This window comes from Gobio gobio (genome assembly GCF_949357685.1).
Source record: "Gobio gobio genome assembly, chromosome: 1".
In the NCBI taxonomy this organism is placed as follows: domain Eukaryota; kingdom Metazoa; phylum Chordata; class Actinopteri; order Cypriniformes; family Gobionidae; genus Gobio; species Gobio gobio.
In genome coordinates, this window is record NC_137097.1 from 38524322 (window position 1) to 38543276 (window position 18955).

General features: G+C 36.4%; 1 protein-coding gene across 4 annotated transcripts in view; it reads right to left on the reverse strand.

The window, feature by feature from the left end:
- Positions 1-2793: 2793 nt before the first annotated feature.
- Positions 2794-18955, reverse strand: part of cdc42ep4a (CDC42 effector protein (Rho GTPase binding) 4a) — a 37177-nt gene continuing 21015 nt past the window's right edge. Inside the window, exons 1-2 of one of the 4 annotated variants that reach the window (XM_079819998.1) lie at positions 15146-15176; positions 2794-6107 (exon numbers count right to left, since the gene is read on the reverse strand). In XM_079819998.1, the coding sequence (XP_079676124.1) occupies positions 4920-5924 (1005 nt within the window). In that variant the 5' untranslated portion in view covers positions 5925-6107; positions 15146-15176 and the 3' untranslated portion in view covers positions 2794-4919. Of the gene's footprint in view, positions 6108-6218; positions 6379-10156; positions 10400-15145; positions 15177-18955 lie in introns of those variants that run through there. The other 3 variants (XM_079819996.1, XM_079819997.1, XM_079819995.1) reach the window with 3 other exon arrangements.

An 18955-nucleotide genomic window follows, 5' to 3' on the forward strand; every position in this document is an offset into this window, starting at 1 on the left:
AGTGTGCAACAAGTGTCATAGCAGCCGTCGAGCGAACGCACAGAGTAACGTCATAGCATCATTTTCAACACACTCAAATGTATCTAAAATGATAAACAGAGCTGCGTTACCTCATACTCATGACCGGAAAAGCGGAAGTGGCGCCAGCGACTGTGGCATATTAAAAGTCCCGCAGGCGACTATGCCATAGTAAAAGTCCCGCTGCTCGCGAGACGTTTTCTGCTCTTCTTATTAACAATCGCTCCAGCTGCCTTGCTCAGCTCCTACAACAGTCGGTCCTGCTCTGCTTCATACTACAGTAACATTAAAAATCGCATCCATGAACATGATTTCTGCCGAGTCCTATCCCGTTTCTTTTCCACTGGCTGAGAGGTGAAGACCACATGTCCCAAGATTCAGCGCTCAAACGTGGCGTCATCAAACTATGCCTTAGTTTTGAATAGGTGATCTCTAGCGGACGGAAAAGTTACATAGTGCAGCTTTAAAGGGGTCATGACATGCATTTTTTATCTATCTATCTATCTATCTATCTATCTATCTATCTATCTATCTATCTATCTATCTATCTATCTATCTATCTATCTATCTATCTATCTATCTATCTATCTATCTATCATCTATCTATCTATCTATCTATCTATCTATCTATCTATCTATCTATCTATCTATCTATCTATCATCTATCCATCCATCCATCCATCCATCCATCCATCCATCCATCCATCTTATGAAAAGTAATGTTACATTACTTTTGCGTAACTTTTTCTCACCTGGACTGGGCTTTTTTTTTTATAACAAAAAAAGTTAAACATATTTTGGGCAAATGTAAAGGCCCTTTTACACCAGAATTGAAATAATATGGCTGAAGGAAATGCAAATTCTTCACCAATAATAAAAAAAAAATTTGCTTATGGTTTAACACAAGTAAATTGGTCAATAAAGTGAAATTAAATGCATAAAAATATTATGTACACAATTATGGGAAGTTTGCGTAGTATTCTGATTTTGCATTTCACTGATTTTATTCATTTTGAGGAATACTGAAACTGTTTCTGTGCAAGTGAGATGAGTAAATGGCTGCTCACATTTAGTCTAGAACTAAAATAAGCATCATGTTCACACAGCACACACAACACCCATAAAGCGTCTTTACTCATCCATCTTTACTCATGATTTCTCTCAACATGAGGACAGGAGAGCTGTCAGTCAATAAATGCAAAAACAAAGTAACTTGCGTTACTTATTTGAAAAAGAAACTCAGATATTTTGTTGTAAATTTAAAAGTAATGCGTTACTTTACTAGTTATTTGAAAAAGTAATCTGATTATGTAACTCAAGTTCCTTATTGTAATGTAATGTGTTACCCGAACGCTGCAAGTGCAAGATGTTACAGGTCATAACAATGTTTTCTGTAAAAACTGTCTTATAGTTGAAAATCAGGATTTCTTGTTGTCCGAAATAGTCAGTGTATTTTGTCCATCATGTATCATTTGTTTAATCAAAATATTTTATTTTATTTTTCTTTTGGTAAATTTTCATTTATTTTATTTATAAAAGACCTACATTGTAATTTTCCCAATCCTACAGCATTAAATTGTTTTAAAATAACTTTTATCTTATAAAAATGTGTCCATAAATATTGTGTCAATTCTATTACCGTACTATACTTTGCCTTTAAATTGGTGGAATTATCTCCCACAACTATGTAAGATACAGGAAATGAAGTCACTTTCCCTCACTGATAAGATCTGAATCAATGTATGTGTGCTCTCTATAAGAAAAAAAATATATATAAAAAGTCCTTACACCGAGTTATTTTGTAAAATGTCACAATTGTTACCACAATATCAAAAAGAAAAACAGAATTTATCCCTGATCACACAGTGGGTTGTTTGAAAGTCTTTTAATCATGATTTCATTAGTGCTCTTAGCATTTATGCTAGCAAGTGGAGTTTTTGGCTAAAAAGGTTAAATTTGTCAATTATGTTACCGTCAAACTCTGTCAACCAATGCTAGTTCTACATTGCCTAATTTGTCTGTAACAGAGTCGACAAACAATACTAAAAATAAATATTTTTTTTGTTAAAAGTAAAAAAAGGAAGTAACTTGTGTTTATCAAGCACTGAATTATTAAAATGAATATGTTTTCGAAAAGATACAAGAAACTGAACGCACATATATATTCTGTATCCAGTGTAGACAGTGTCAGTGATTATAATGGCTTCGCTTATGACATGACACAATGCTCACATCCAGTTTAGACAAATGTCAGCCATTAAGCAACTTGACGCCAGGGGGCGGGGCCTATGGTGAGCTCATGTGAAACTATTTGTCAATGTCATGCTCTGGTGGCAGTCATATGCAAATGTATTTGCCTGCAATATCAAAACGAGCCTTTTTGGAGCTTGACTAAATGAAAAGGCTCATTCTAAGGTAACATAAAAACATAACGTTTCATTATGTAAGGTCTTTATAAACCACTGAAAACACAGTTATGTATATTATATTGCATTTCTGTCAATAGATCCTCATAAATATTACACACTGCACCTTTATTGGTACAAAGACATCTTATATGTCAAAAGATCACAGCCATTTTCAGTTTTCCTGTCATGATCCCTTTAATATTTCACTCATCCAACCCCATAACTGGCACACAATAATAAAATAAAATGAACCAAATGGTTTTATGCTTGTATTTTCTCTGATAAATTCAAATGTATGCCACTTGCACAATACAAAACTATAATGAAATAACAATCTTACAAGAAAAAAGAAGAAGAAGAAAATAACTTTTGTGGACAACTTTTTCTTTTATTTAAAAATATAGCGGTTACAGCCTGAAAAGGCTGGCAAGCATGAATATATACATGATCAACATAGAAATTGTAGCAAAGTGACACAAACAGCACTATTATCACAAAAAAAGGGAAAGTACAAAGATAAACTTTGCTAAATCCACCTCACACACAGACACACAGTTTCAGATATAAACAGACTTCTCTCTTAATTTGCTTATGTTTTCATCTTCCCAAATTTAAAATTGACCGCTAGCACAAGGATATGCAAATAAATCTGAATCGCTAACCTCATGTTTTGTTTTTTGTTTTCTCCCTGAGGTTCATCTTGAAGCAAATTGGGTAAATTCTTGCTCAGCATTTCTGTCCACAGTAATCAAACTAAGATTGTTTGGCCCATATCTGAAATAGCAGATTAAGGCAAAACTTCATTCATTCACCATGTTAAACGATACTCAAAAGTCAGGCTTACTAGGCAGTACATGCTAGATTAGATTTGGCACTTTTCTGCTTAAGGCTGACATGACCCCAAGTGTGAAGCAGCTGAGGATTCCCTGTAAATCTCGTCTTACTGTAGTCTTAATGTTGAATTTATTTTTATAAATATTTAATTCAGAGACGGTAAGCTTGCAGGCTAGTGCAGTTAATTCACACATGAAGGTCTGCAGTAATAAAGGCCTCATTTTAGTTTATTCATGGTCATCTGCAATATGTAGACCTATACTGTATGTACACAATGAAAATGTCTAAAGATGCAAACAGAATCAATGAATTTTAGTGTAATCTGTGTATTCAGTGTATTAAAGCGCCACAGTGCTAAGGAGCAATACCAGCGCCATAATTTGCTAAAATGAGTTAGCACAATTAATACAACGGACACTTTCGTGTTTACTAGAAGATATGACTTAACACAACTGACCTCTTAGTTTTGCTTGACATAGCACATATTGCTTAACCCATGGTTTAAATGTTTCAATGACAGCAACAACCAAACTGATCAACAACAAAAGAAAAAAATACAGCAATAAACAGCAGTAGTTCCCCTCACACACCACGAAGAGCAGGAAGGAAGTGGTGAGAAATGCAAGATACTAAGCAAGCAACTACTATGCAAAACATGTACAGACAAAAAAAAAAAAGATCTGATGAAGGGACACATGTTGCCATTCTTCCCAAAAGTGGACTATAGTCATTCCGTGGAGGATGAAGAGGCTCTCAAACATCTGCCGCCTTTAAATCATCTCCATTTGAGCTCTGCAGTCTTGTTGTCAGTTTCACAAGGACATTTCCTGAGCTTCTGAACCACATTAGCTCTCAAAATGATGCTCTATTACTGGATGGATGACTGAATTATACATGCAATCAAGAGTTAAATTATTTGCAGGGCTTCGACAACCCAAAGAATGTGTAGGGTAAAACATTTTGGATCATCTTGTAAGAGCTCCCAACACACGTTTTTTGGCAATGGCAGAGTGCCGATTTTAACTTTGAAAATATACAGTACCTTTATGCGCAGGGCCAGAGAACAAATTATATTATTTACTTTAATACACTAGTGCTCCAAATCAAAAGAACCATTATCTTTAGGCACCAAGTCATGGGCAGGGCTCCCAAATCTTTTGACCAATTAATTTACATAGTTGCTTGTGATTACCAGATGAGGATTTTTAAACAATTTTATAGAGATTGCAAACACAAAAAGTATCAATCCCTGATATTTCCAGCTTTACGACTCATGGGAACCCTGCATGGGACTATGGGAGAATGGCTTAAAACGGCATCTGCTTGAGTAAGTTTAAAGTTTTGGTCACGTACGTATCCCCAGACGCCTTTCCTTCGGCAGAGCTATCAGTGGAACTTGTAGCAGGTCCCTTTTGGACTGATATTCGGTCAATGTAAACACATCCAGCTGTAAATCTTAGCATGGGTCAGTAGTGTGACAGATGGCTTTGGTGTCTGAGCTAAAGCAGTCTCCTCCACTTATCTCTACAGGGACACAGGAACCTGAGGCATCTGTCCAGCTTTGACGTGCTTATGTCTTTGCAGTTCTCCTCTTTACACAATGACAAATTCTGGATATTTATCGATCCATCCCCAGAAGGGTTTACTGATTGTAGGGTTTCATACTCGGATCTCATCATCCTCATCTTCTATGAAAGAGGAGAAGGCTGGTTCATTGTCTGGGTTGCAGGTGTTGTCAGTAACTCCAATATCTTCCTCGTAAGGCTCACTGGTTGGTTTCTCCTCCATGGCAGCTGAACCTGAGCTGGAAACGGAGCAGCTGTCGAGGTGATGCAGATGTTTGTGGTGTGGTTCTGGGGTGCTGGTGCCTTCGCTCTGAATCTCCAAGTCGACAGAGCTTGGAGCCCTGATGGGACCCTCGTCATGAGCTAACCCGTCTGGTTCCTCTTCTTTCACAACCTCCTCCCTCATTTCCTCATCCATTTCCACTCCTCCCTGGTTGCAGAGAAGAGGAGAAGCATGTCCCTCACTGCTCTTGCCCTCCTCAAATCCCTGATCATCATCTTCCTTCTCCATGACTCCCAGGATTTCCCCCAGCATCGAGGGCCCGAGGTCAACATGGAATGACATTACAGATTCAGCCTTTTTCATTCCTCCCCCGTTGTAGAATGGGGAAGGCCGCAGGTCCGTCAACACACCGAAGTGCTTCTCATGGAGCTCCAGGTCCAATGCATTAGCAGAGGCCCCATTGGAGGGGCTGGAAGTCAAGCTCTGGAGCCCCCTACTGTCTCCATCCTGATCTTCGTCATTGTTCAGAAAGGGCAAGGACATGGCATTCTTCACAAAGGTAGGTGACTCACTGTGAGGAAGGAGGGTGTTGTCTCGCTGGTCTACTCTGGTGACGGACTGAGAGCGCTTGCTGCTCCGGAAGGTACGAGACAGCAGTCCCGGTTTCGGAGAGCGAGGATAGGTGTGTCCCTCTTGGGATGGCTCTCCGGATCGAGTGCTGAGAAAAGAGGTGTCCCCGAAAGCTTCTCCACTGCGCCCTACATGCATGGTGTGGCGAAAGTCACCCAACGGTGCGCTGATCATCTCTGTAGTAAGGTCCATACGAGAACGCCGTTTGGTCTGAGACCCCGCTACCAGCTGCTTTAAGATAGGCATCTTGGTTTGTACAGCTCACAAATCCAGTTCTACAATTGCGTTTTACTGCTGGTGTTGTGGTTTCACAAATGAGTGGTTTTCTTTTAACGAGTCCTAAAAGGTTCCTGGTTCATCCAGATTCTGCTCAGGCCAACTCTGTGTAGTCTTGATGGCTGCCACTTCAACTGCCAGACAGAAGATAATCTGTAATTGGGAACAAAAAAGATCAAAATCAGATTTCATAGTTAACTGGAGATTTGACATCTTGACTCTAAGCAAGACCACAGTGCAAAGCCAAGAAGTTAAGTTAATTACAACTCTGTGTTGTTTGACTTTCTGGGTGCAAGATCAATGCAGTCAGAAGAAATTGGCAGTCCAGGCAGAACACAGGCATTTGAAAGGATGTCTTATCAATGCGTCTGGCCAGAATACCAGCCGAAGCTGCAGTGTCATTCCTTTCCCCGCTCTAGTCTGCAGAAGTGTTTTTGGCATTCAGATGAGGTAAGGGTCAGGATTCTTGCGGTCAGGCAGAGTTTCAATCATTAATAAGATAAGCAGAGACTGATAAAATAACTTAGTGGAGAGTTTAACTACTTAGTGAAATACTTATGGTGTCAATAGTAATATCCTTATGGAGTGAATTTCATGAAACCTGCTACAAACCATATTTTTACCGCAAAATAATAAAATGGAAAACATTTTTTGATAATAAAGCATGTTATTGGGATCATTATGATTTTCATTTTCATGAAAATGAAGCACATTTCCCACTCAAATTTCCATCTTAGTATGGTAAATAAAATGTTGTATAATAGAGCTGGGTGATGAATGATATTATATCAAGATCACGATGAAATTTACGTCAATAACGATGATAAGCTCTGGACATTTTTACTCAATATGTATTAATCTAACAGCGTATCTCTTAGCAGAAATAAACGCGACAACAGCGAGTCAGTCCATGTCACTAATAAGTGATTTTTGCGCGTGTCTGTGTAAATGAATGGTGCGGTTTTGTCTGATACACAAACTCACATATGTGATGCTCACTAGGGCTTTTCACACTTGAAATAGTTAACACTGGGTCATTCTAACCCTCGGGTAAACTGAATTGTGGGTTATCTTGCTTAACGTTTCACATTGCTCATAATATACCCAGGGTTAACAATTAATCCTGGGTATTCATAAACTGACGTTTCACATTGTACATTCCTAAACCCTGGGTTAACGTTCTTATTTGCATATCAGTATCATTGATTGGATGAACGCAGCACTTGACAGGTTTGCATGAAAACTCTAGAATTGCGCATCCTCATATTGCTAACTGTTTATACTGAATGGATTCTTCGGACTATAAAAGGTAAGAAAGAAACGGTCTCTTCTTCACTCACATTGTTGTGTTTTCAGTCAGCATTTGACATTTTTCCTCTCAAAATTTACTGTTTATATACAATGTGCAGTGTGTCTGTGACTGTCCAAAGCACGCAAATATGAGTATGCGATTGGTTGTCTGTTGCTAAGCGTCTAGCTTTAACCTTCTAACACTGCATCATTTCACACTGTAAAAGTTTGGCATCGCAATGCAGGGTTAACACTGTAAAACTTTCATAACCCTGGGTAAAAAGTGGTGCTAACCACACTTCTAAAATCACAAGTGTGAAATGTTCCTTTACCCAGGGTTAAAAGCGGTGTTTAGAACGACGATAACCCAGGGTTAAGCGCAGTGTTTTTTAGCGTCTGCCGTCTCAATATATAAGGACATGAACACATGAACTTCACCTCCAGAGCTGCTTTGAGAGTCACTTCACAAGCTTTTCACGGTTTCATTTGAGAAAAACTAGCTAATGTCTGAAACTAAAACAGAAAGAACAAAATAAAAGTGTGGTTTAACTTCAAGAAATGATCACAGAAATATATCACTACTGTATTAGGGCTGTGCAATTAATCGCTATCGCAAAACAATCGCGATTTGAGCACATGCGATTTCTAAACCGCATAAGGCTGCGATTTTATTTATTTATTTATATTTGAATTCAGAATACTACAACGTTCTTGTGTGCATGTTTAAGATGTTAACCAATCAGAGATCACTCTAGTTCTCTCACTGCAGCGGACAGGACCAAGCGGACACAACATAACAAATATGGTGATGAATTATATGCATCATGCGTTCAGAGCTTTTATAATCGCTAAGTTCCCGTACGAACTGAAAAAAAAAACGATTATCAGCACAACATGGCTGAATCAACGTAGTATAGGCTACTCTGGGCGCTTTCACCTGCGCGCCGCCCAAAAGGGTAATGAGATTTGCGCGAGGCATTCCTATCATGCTATAGTAAAAAATAAAAAGAAGTTAAGTAAAGTTAGTTTGACTAATTGAAGTAGAAAGTAGGCAACAGTCTCACGCAGACACAGCATGCCATGCAGCGCACGTTTCTTTACGGAAAGAACTGAGAGGTTTTACAACCTTCACAAGCGATGGCTGAGGGAAATCAGTCTATATTAATTAAAGTAGGACTGAATTCTATTAATGTATCTCTGAAGGGAAATGACTACTGTACCAAAACTACACCCTTGAATAATTAGCTTTTGTATTGCCACTAATGCCAAAGCAAACTTTAGCAAATTATCTGGAAATATTTATTTCATGTTCAGTTTTTTTTTTTTACCACCCACTTGCATAATGAATAATTAATTCAAGATTTATCACATTTCACAATGAATATAATTCCAAAGCAACATACAGTATTTAAATTATATTCAGAACTTTAATGCTGTCAAAATGAATCTGAAAAATAATCTGTCAACCAATTTTAGAATCAATGCACTGTATTTATTTGTTTTTATGAATTTTTTTTTACTAGTGAATAAAAACACATTTACTACGCCACGACCACAGATATATGTGGTCCAGCCGAACGATGGAGCCGTATATAAATTTAACGGTTTTGAAGTTTATTGATTGTTATGACTGGAATTTAGGTTAGTTAACCTTAATTTATTTTATGTTGTCTATTTTAAAGATAATTTATTACAGTTTTGTTTATCAAGCTGTTAATACTGTTATTTCATTGTGAAATGTGTTTTTATGCACTTCTTGTGCACTGGCATGTTTGAAAAAGCAAAAACAATTGCCAAAATCGCAAATAAAATCGCAATTGCAATATTCATAAAAAAAAATAAAAAAAAATAAAAATTTAAATCGCAATATGATTATTCTGTCCATATTGCACAGCCCTATACTGTATAATAAAATCTATATGTATTATTATTTATAAGGAATATCATAGAACCACGCTAGGTGTCAGCATCTTATTTGACAAAAAATAAATACAAATGCAATGTTTTGTTGTAAATTAATTGTTACAGTTTCATTTGATTACATTTTAAAAGCTTGAATAAATTGTTAAAGTTTACATATATTTGTATTAATTCATAAAACACAGAACCCCCCCAAAATAAAATAAGTTTCCCCCTAAAACACAACATTTTGGGAAAATTTGTTTTATTAGTACTTATTAGATTCAGCCTCATAGTTTTATTAGTACAACATTTATTGGTAAAGCACACATTAATGTCTAATTCTGCATGACCATAATATATTCCACATCTCTTAACCTAAACTTAATTACATTACTAACTATTAATAAGCAGTAATTAGGACTTTATTGACGCAAAAGTCGTAGTTAATAGTGAGAACTGGACCCTAATCTAAAGTGTGACCAAAATGAATTTCATGGGGGGTTAAATTAAAACATATAGCTAACCTGTGAAGTTTAATCGTGATCATTCTCAAGGTCTAACAAATATGTGGAAAGCCTTTCTTTCCCCACTAATGCTAAATGAATATTGTGATACAAATCGATATCGTATGATATGGAAAAATATTGTGATGACATTTAACATCATTGATAGTGAACAGCTGCAAATGATCCTGCAATACCTCATCAAACACCATTGCTCTGCAGTGTAGATAAGACACAGCAAGTACAGCAACATCCTGTGTAATTAGCCATGACTGTGTACATGGCAGACATAGAGGAACATGGTAAGCCATGACCCTATTGATGGCATGGAGGTTAAAATACTTCACACGACTCAAAACTCAACCTCTATTCTCTGAACTAGGTAGCTCTTCAGGGACAACCACAATTAACATCAAATTAAGCACAAACACATGCACACACCGACATGCAAGTTCAAACCTCCGACTCAAAACACCCCAACAAGGTCTGAATGAATAAAATGCTTACCCTCACCGGCGAGTCCTGCGGCATTATTCCCAGGTCTGTAAATCAACACTGACGGTGAGAGACGGGGAAAATGCTTGGCAGGCAACAAGTTTTTCCTGTCACTGATCTCCTGTAATATTCATGAAGTCTTTGCTTTGAAATCGAATTGCAGCAAGAGTAAGTTTCACTGAGGTGCCCAACCAACTCATGACCTCTTTCTGGCTTAGTCTTCCTCTACCAGCTTTGTCTGCACTTCCTGATAATGTCCTTACCTGCCTGCGTCTCTATAGCAACACCCCTCTGCACACAGATGTTAGAGTTTCCTGTCAGCATGCATTCTTTCCCCTTTTGGCATTAACCAAGACGTTTCTTTCACACTATGCAGTTCACTAATTATAGTCAATGACTTAATTAAAAACCTAAATTACACACACGGATTTTGTGAATTATGCACAAATTCATTGACTAGAATAGAATTAGCACTCTCTTTGGTATAAAAGATTAATTCTGTGGCACAAAAAAAAAAGACATACCATGTCTCAGAACCACTGAATATCAGCAATCGCTGTTTAAATAAAAGATAATGAGCGTCTTCTGTTAGAGACTGAATGAATGCATGCAGCCAGCGGCTCCCTGAAGGCAAGAGAGAGCAAGGATAAGGCTCAGCCAATGAGTGAAGGCGTCCTGCGGCTCTACGCTGCACACACCCGTTTCCATGACATCATTTCATGATGACAAGCCCACCTGAAAACAAAGCAAGCCCTTGCACAGCCTCCAAAATGATGCCCAGGGAAGCACTATATATTGGTGACATTTTCAGTATTAGTTAGTTAATATTAGTATTGTTTCCACTGTGCATTAATCAAGCTTTGATGCCTTATTGAGGTTCTTAATTACATTTAGCCATTTAACAGACACTTTTATCTAAAGTGTCTTAAGCATTTCATAATTCAAGAGTAGGGTTACACGATATATCGGCCACCATATTGGTCGATATGTTCATTTTTAATGTTATCGTTATTGGCCTGATAAGAAAATTTGTCCGATATATTAAAGCCGATAAATAATGGATTAAACTTCAGATGCGCACTGCTCGCCATGACAGTTTTGAATGGCTTGAAATATGATTGAAATCACTTTGAAAAGGAAAATACAGTTCAGTGCCTGTCATACATAAAGCTATAATGAGAACAATATAATTGTGTGCTTGGGACATGACTTTAATGGTGAGACTTTTGTTTTTGTAATCAGGCTCTAAAAAAATTATATGAAAATTTGGATTTAGATTTATCGTCCAATATATCGGTTATCGGCTTTCAAATATAACTAATTATCGGTTATAGGTATATTTTGATATGTATCGATACTGAAATATCTGAAATGATACCAATACTCCTTTCTATAGTATAGATATACCGATACCAGCTGCGCTTTCTTGCTCTCCTTTCCGAACCGACAGCGAGTTGACACGCACCCGCGTCCTCTCCTTCACTACGGTTAAATAGCGTTGGTGGGACGGGTCTGAATTTCGCGTGGGATTGCACATAATTTTACTCATTCCCGCAGATTTCGCGCTCACATCTGAAGCGCACACACATACAGTAATAACGCTGCCTCTGACATACAAGTGCAAAAATTAGCTCTTTTCCAAGCTTATTAATGGTCTAATACTCAAAAATAATGTCGCAATGCCCCATCTTGGTGAGTATTAACGTAAACACAGTCGTAAACAGTTCAGGAAGAATGTGTAACGGCATTTTGGATCCATCCATGCATCAGGTCTTAAAGGGACAGCAGCCGAATAAACATGCCACTCTCTTTTTCAAACTACAAAAAGACAAGGGATCACTTACTGCTCTTGACTGATTAACTTGTGCAACTTAACCTTCTGGTGCTCTTCGTTTAAGGGTTGCATTGGTTGTCTGGACACCTAAAAAATAATCTTCCTCCACCCCAGTAAAAGCAATGCAATGTATATTTCTTCAATAATATTTTTTTCTTTTTAAATTTGTATTTTGAGATGATTTGATGTTATTTTTTAAAAATATTTATGCAATAATTATATGGTCTATTTTTTGCCATTGAAAATTATACACATTTTAATTTTATTTAATTTTATTTTTATTTTTATTGCAGTACTTCAGGTTAAAATAGAGACTAGGCCTTCAAAATATTTTTTTTGAAGGCAGATTAGTGCCCTCTTTTGGAATTATTTAAGAAATCATGCAACCATGGGTGTAATCACTAGAGGTCTCTATGGAGAATTCCCTAGTTCTGTTTTGAAAACATTTAATGATTTTTTTTTTTTTTTTTATGGATTTGAATATATATTTAAAAAATCTCAAAGACTATTTATTATAAAGTTTTAGATTTATTTTTTTTGTTAGAAATATAGATTTTTTTCTGTGAATTTGTGTTTTTGCAGATTTCCCATTCATTTCCTATGGTGTCATTTTTGAAAGAAGAACACAAGTGGGAGTATTTTTTTTACGACCAATTAGCATCATGCCCTCAATTATTTTGTGTGTTTACATACCTAATGCTAGAAAAGTTACCAAGTTTCATATCATTCCAATGAAGCAGTGATGTTTAAAAATTCCAAATGTGGTTCATAGGCTCAGTTTTTCATAGGTGTATATGTGTGTGTATAAGTGTGCGTGCGTGCGTGTGTGTGTGTGTGAGTGGATGTGTCAATATCACACTCTTGATGTTTTAGAGTGTCACCCCTTTAATGCTGTGTACTTTTTTCAGCATTGTGGCCGATTTGTAGATTGTACACACAAATGCTGTGAATTTTTGTGTTTTTGCAGATTTCCCATCCATTTCCAATGGCCATTTTTGACCGAAGAGCACAAGTGGGAGTATTTTTTTACGACCACTTAGCATGCTCGAATCATGCCCTCAATTTTATTTTGTGTTAACATACCTAATGCTATAAAAGTCACCAAGTTTCATATTTTTCCGATGAAGCTGTGATTTAAAAAAATTCTAAATGTGGTTCATAGGCTCAGTTTTTCATAGGTGTGTGTGGTATAAGTGTGCGTGCGTGTGTGTGAGTGGATGTTTCAATATCACACTCTTTTTATCTTAGTTTTAGAGTGTCACCCCTTTACTGCTGTGTACTTTTTTTCAGCACTGTGGCCGATTTGTAGATTGTACACACAAATATTCAGTGATTTTTTGTGTTTTTGCCGATTTCCCATTCATTTCCTATGGTATGACCGAAGACAATGACGCTACCTTTTTTTTTTACGACCAATTAGCATGCTCGAATCATGACATATTTAATTTGTATCTTTATGCTATTGAGTTTATTTGTTCTATTGTTAGTAATTTGTTTATTTGTTCTTATTTTATTACTGTTCACTTGTCTTTTAGATCAAGCTTCCTTGTGCTGTGTGTAAGCTATTGCAACAAAATTACCCAATCATAAAAAATACATTGAGTTAGCAAATATTTGTGAGATAATTTTAATGGTAATTGATCAATGTTTATATATGAAAAAAAAAAGCTTTAAAAGCTTTATCATATAAAGTGATCTCTTCAGAAGATTTTTTTTGATTGCTTAGACCTTCAATAGATGGACGAAAATTACTTTTTTTTTTAAAATATATATTTGACAGTATATGCAGCATTTTTTCCCCGTGGTATCGAAAATGGTATGGAGTATCGATAATTTTCCAGGTTTCGTATCGAAGCTAGAATTTCCGGTATCGTGACAACACTATATCAGTGCATCCATAATCAAGAGCCATTGAATGTTGCCAAGTTTGTTGAGTAAAGCCGGGTGCACACTGTGCGATTTATAATAGTCCTTCACGATTGTTCCTTGTCAAACTGTACGAACATGATCCCTGCTGTAAGCCATGTCACACTGTAAGATCTAAGTTGTCATTAATGTCAGACTGTACGATGTCAAGGCACGCTAAAAACGGATGCCCGCAAGAAAACTTGTCCAGAGTTTTATATTTATATTTATTCATTTGGCAAACGCTTTTATCCAAAGCGACTTACAATGCCCTTATTACAGGGACAATCCCCCTGGAGCAACATGAAGTGCCTTACTCAAGAACACACTGGTGGTGGCGACTGCTGGGATCGAACCAGCAACCTTGTGCATATTAGTTCAATGGTTTAACCCACTAGACCACCATCTCTTTTATATCATCAATCAATGACGCGTTCGGTGACAGTGAGCTACACACTGGATTGAACCGGTGGCTACAAAGAAATCTCTAAAGCTCATTTTGGTCATAGTCGTCGTAGGAGAAGTCACACTGCAGGATTGCGCGCCAAATCTTCTGACACTGCATGCCAGAATTTCATCTGAGGTAAGATTTGATCGCAGCGGTCATTAATTGGCTGCCGGTGAACATGTCAAATGATCAAAGACTTCAGATTTTAGCCTAGGATCAGAGGAATCTTTTAGGATTTGCAACATTTGTCTCAGACAGCAAAATTGTGGCCAAAATCAGCTTAAGCTAGAGTAGTACAGAAGCTAGAGCAGAAAGACAAATGAGAGAATGAATAAAGCATGTCAAAAAAATTTTTTGGAAAGAAGTCTCTTATGCGCACACCAAGGCTGCATTCAGTAAAAACAGTAATATTGTGAAATATTATTACTATAAACTGTTTTCTATTGTAATACACTATAAAATGTAATTTATTCCTGTGATCAAAGCTGAATTTTCATCATCATTACTCAGTCTTCAGTGCCACATGATCCTTCAGAAATCATTCTATGATGATTTGCTGAAATATTTCTGATTATTATCAATGTTGAAAACAGTTGTGCTGCTTAATTTTGTAGAAACTCTAATGTACATTTTTCAGGATTCTTTGTTAAATAGAAAATCCAAATTTGTTTTGGTTTTATCGATCATAACAAAAATAATTATTATAAACCTTGGCTAATCAATATTACATAATTAGTTGACATTACGTTTGTCTACTGATCCGAACACATAAGTACAGGTAAATGTGAGCTAGTTATAGTAGGTTACAACTTACCGCGTTAGTTCAGAACACTGCCCATGCAACTGGTTAACTTCTGCTTAAATTTGCTGTTTTATGCAGTCAGACACTTGTTTGTTTTTTTTGCATCACAACCAATAAAAACGAAACATAATGATTATAATTTCCCAAAAGGGGAGGAATTTGTTTTTGCCTACTAATTTGAAAATGATCTAAATAGATTTGTATTAATAGAAAAATGGAAGTGTAATGATAAAAGCAAATTAGTTCTCATAAAAAGGGCACAAACAGAAGCCCAAAGAGAGGACAGCGAGTGATCAATATGCAAAATTATTCAGTTAGTGACACAAATTACAATGCAGAACAACAGTTCACAGCATTCTGGACAATGACAGCAGTGTTTATATGCGGTGTTTCTACTGGGTGGCATAAGCTGGAAGAAAAACAAGCAGTAGATGAAAGATGTAAAGCCCTAAATCCCCTAGACACACAGTTCCGCTGCATTTCTGTCCTGTCCCACATACGCCAAGGCCCCAAACATACTCTTTGCAAGCATGTGAACACACACTTCTAGCTAAGCAAACTCCATTGAGTGCGTTAGGTTACAACTCTATTGCCACCTTGAGCATTGAAGGTTTTTATTTCAACAGTTACGCAAAAATAGGGTTGCAAAGTGTCCAGAATTTTTGGAAATCTTTGGAAACTTTTTGAAAGTTTTGGATTTTTTAGCCCCTTTGCAACCCCTATGTAAAAATTAACATTATGTTTGCACACTTTTCATGCTCTGGCCACTTAGTTTCCATTTGTTTCTGGCACAATCATTCTATATAGACACACTACAATCTAAATCCCTCTGAAAAGTGCCTATTAGCGCATATTGCGGGAAAAGGCTAACAACCTGGTCAATGTGCATCTCTGGATTAGTTTATCAGGCCCTTACGGTCAGAAGGAGCTTTATTTATAGACGTGCAAATATGAAGTAAGAACGGGGAGCATGGGAAGGCAGCGTGGGAAACAACAGGCCCCTGAAGGGGTGAGTGACTTTCCAAATACCCTTTCACAACATCCATGATAGCAAAAGTTCGTAGGGAACAGTTGGACTTCCTCTGTACAGACTAAACACACCTCCCTAGCTCCCACTATGTGCTCCTCCTTTTCCACGTCCCTGCGACCCTATACATACTAACCTCTGACCCCTGTGTGAGTTTAAGAGGTTTAGCAAATCTCATAGAAAAACATACACACATCAGACATACACACACACACATATAATGCAATTCGGGTGCCTCTAGTTATAAAAAGCATCTCTGAGGGATCCACAAATCCTGATTTTGAAATCATAATCCAGAGATCGTTTAAATACTGAATCTCAAAACTTTTTCATCCACGTAACATGATTGACGTGTGTATTTCTGCCCCACTAGCAGCAAAACAGAAATGTAAAAATAATTGTTTTCAAACAAGTTATAATGTTAGTGAGTGACCAAATATTATATTGTATTCTATTATCTGTTTGTGCAGATCATGTAGATAACCTAACACAGGGGTTTTCAAACTGTGGGTCGCAACTCATTTGTGGGTCGCAGAGTGGGAAGAGGTGGGTCGCGCAGTCACCTGGCTGCAGATCAATTTATGTTTCAGTGAATGACACACACACAACAAACAAAGATTAGTCTGGGGTTGCACAATATACCAATGTTAAATATAAATCGCTATATTACTTAGTCAGTGCGATTTTCAAATGGCGAAGGCTGCAATTTAATTTATAAATATATCAGCATTGTGTTTCATGAAGCGCACGTGCGTGACTTGTTGTGATAACAGTTTTCAGAGCAGCATTATTATTAACAGGGTTTGAAATTAGCACCCGCCAAATGGTAAAAATTAATTGTGGAGGGTAACTCTGTCAAATCACAAGCTGAATTGGCGCGTCACTTACTATATTTATACTACTTTTTATATATGAGCTCGCTCATACGCGCCATCTGTGAATGTGGGACTCCTGTCAGACACACACAGCGCACCAGAATCAACTTCTCTTTCAGCAGAAACTACTCTGTTACTCTTCGCATTATTTCAACATAGCCATTAGGCGGCTATTTTAATTGTTATAAAATTTTTAATAATGTACCCTAAGTTTGCATTGCAATTAAACTTGTATGTCATTCATACTATGACAAGTAAAATAAAAACTGCTCTAAAGAAAATAACGCCTCCCACCCCCACCCCACATTCATGCTTTAAAATTATTTTGGTGGGTCTTGAGATAGATTATACTTGTCTAGGTGGGTCCTGGGATGGAAAAGTTTGGGAACCCCTGACCTAACATATAACATAACATGTAACAACATATAACATAACGTTATATGTGGTTACATGTTGGTATGTTTTATGTTGTTATATGTTACAAGTTATGTTTTATGTAGTGATGCACCGAAATGAAAATTCTGGGCTGAAACCGAAAATTTAGGATGCACTTGGCCGAAAACCGAAACTGAAGCCGAAAATGGCTTCTTTTAAAATTGTATACAAATTTGTATATATATATATATATATATATATATATATATATATATATATATATATATATATATATATATATATAAAAAAATCAATGGAAAGCGTCCTTCGTTCGTGCGGCAGTAGTCAAGGGGATTGTCGCTTCTGACAATGGGTAGTTCAGATGGATTACGTCTCTATTTGTTCTCATACCACTGACATGCTTAATCTTTGATTGTCAGATGCGTCGCGTGATAACAGCTCGACCGTGAGTGAAACCTAAGCGCTTGCGCGCGGATGGTGACATTCATTTTCGGTTTACGTTTTCTGCCTTTTTTTTTTTTTTATTGGCCCGAAACCGATAATGCCATTTTCGGCCGATCATTTTCGGTGGCCAAAATTTCGGTGCACCACTAGCTTTATGTAACGTTACATGTTATGTTATATGTTGTTACATGTTATGTTATGTTACATGTTATTTTGTAATATGTAACAACAACAACAACATGTAATAACATAACATGTAACATAACATAATATGTAACAACATGTAATAATATATAACGTAACAACATATAACATAACACGTTAGGTAACAACATTTAACATAACATATTACCTGTAACGTAACAACATGTAACAACAAAACATAACATGTAATGTTATATGTTGTTACATTTTATGTTATGTTACATGTTATGTTATATGTTGCAATGTTGTAATGTAATGTTATATAACATGTTATGTTGTTGTAACATAACTTAACATGTAACAACAACATGTAACATAACATAAGATGTAACAATATATAACAACATTAACGTAACAACATTTAACATAACATGTAATAACATAACATATGACAAGTAACGTAACAACATGTAACATGTTATTTGTTGTTACGTTTTATGTTACATGTTGTTATGTTTCACGTTATGTTATATGTTGCTACATGTTACATGTTATGTTGTTATATAACATGTTATGTTGTGTTGTAACATAACATAACGTAACAACAACATGTAATAACAACAACAACAACAACATGTAACATAACATAATATGTAACAACAACATATAATATATTACATGTAACAACATAACATAACGCGTAACGTAACAACATTTAACATAACATGTAATAACAAAATTTAACATGTCAAATGTTATATAACATGTTATGATGAAACATAATGTAACATGTAACAACATGTAACATAACATATAACAAGTAATAATATATAACATGTCATGTAACAACATATAAGGTAACATAAAACAGCAACATGTAACATAACGTAATAACATAACATATAATGTGACAAGTAACATAACACCATGTAACAA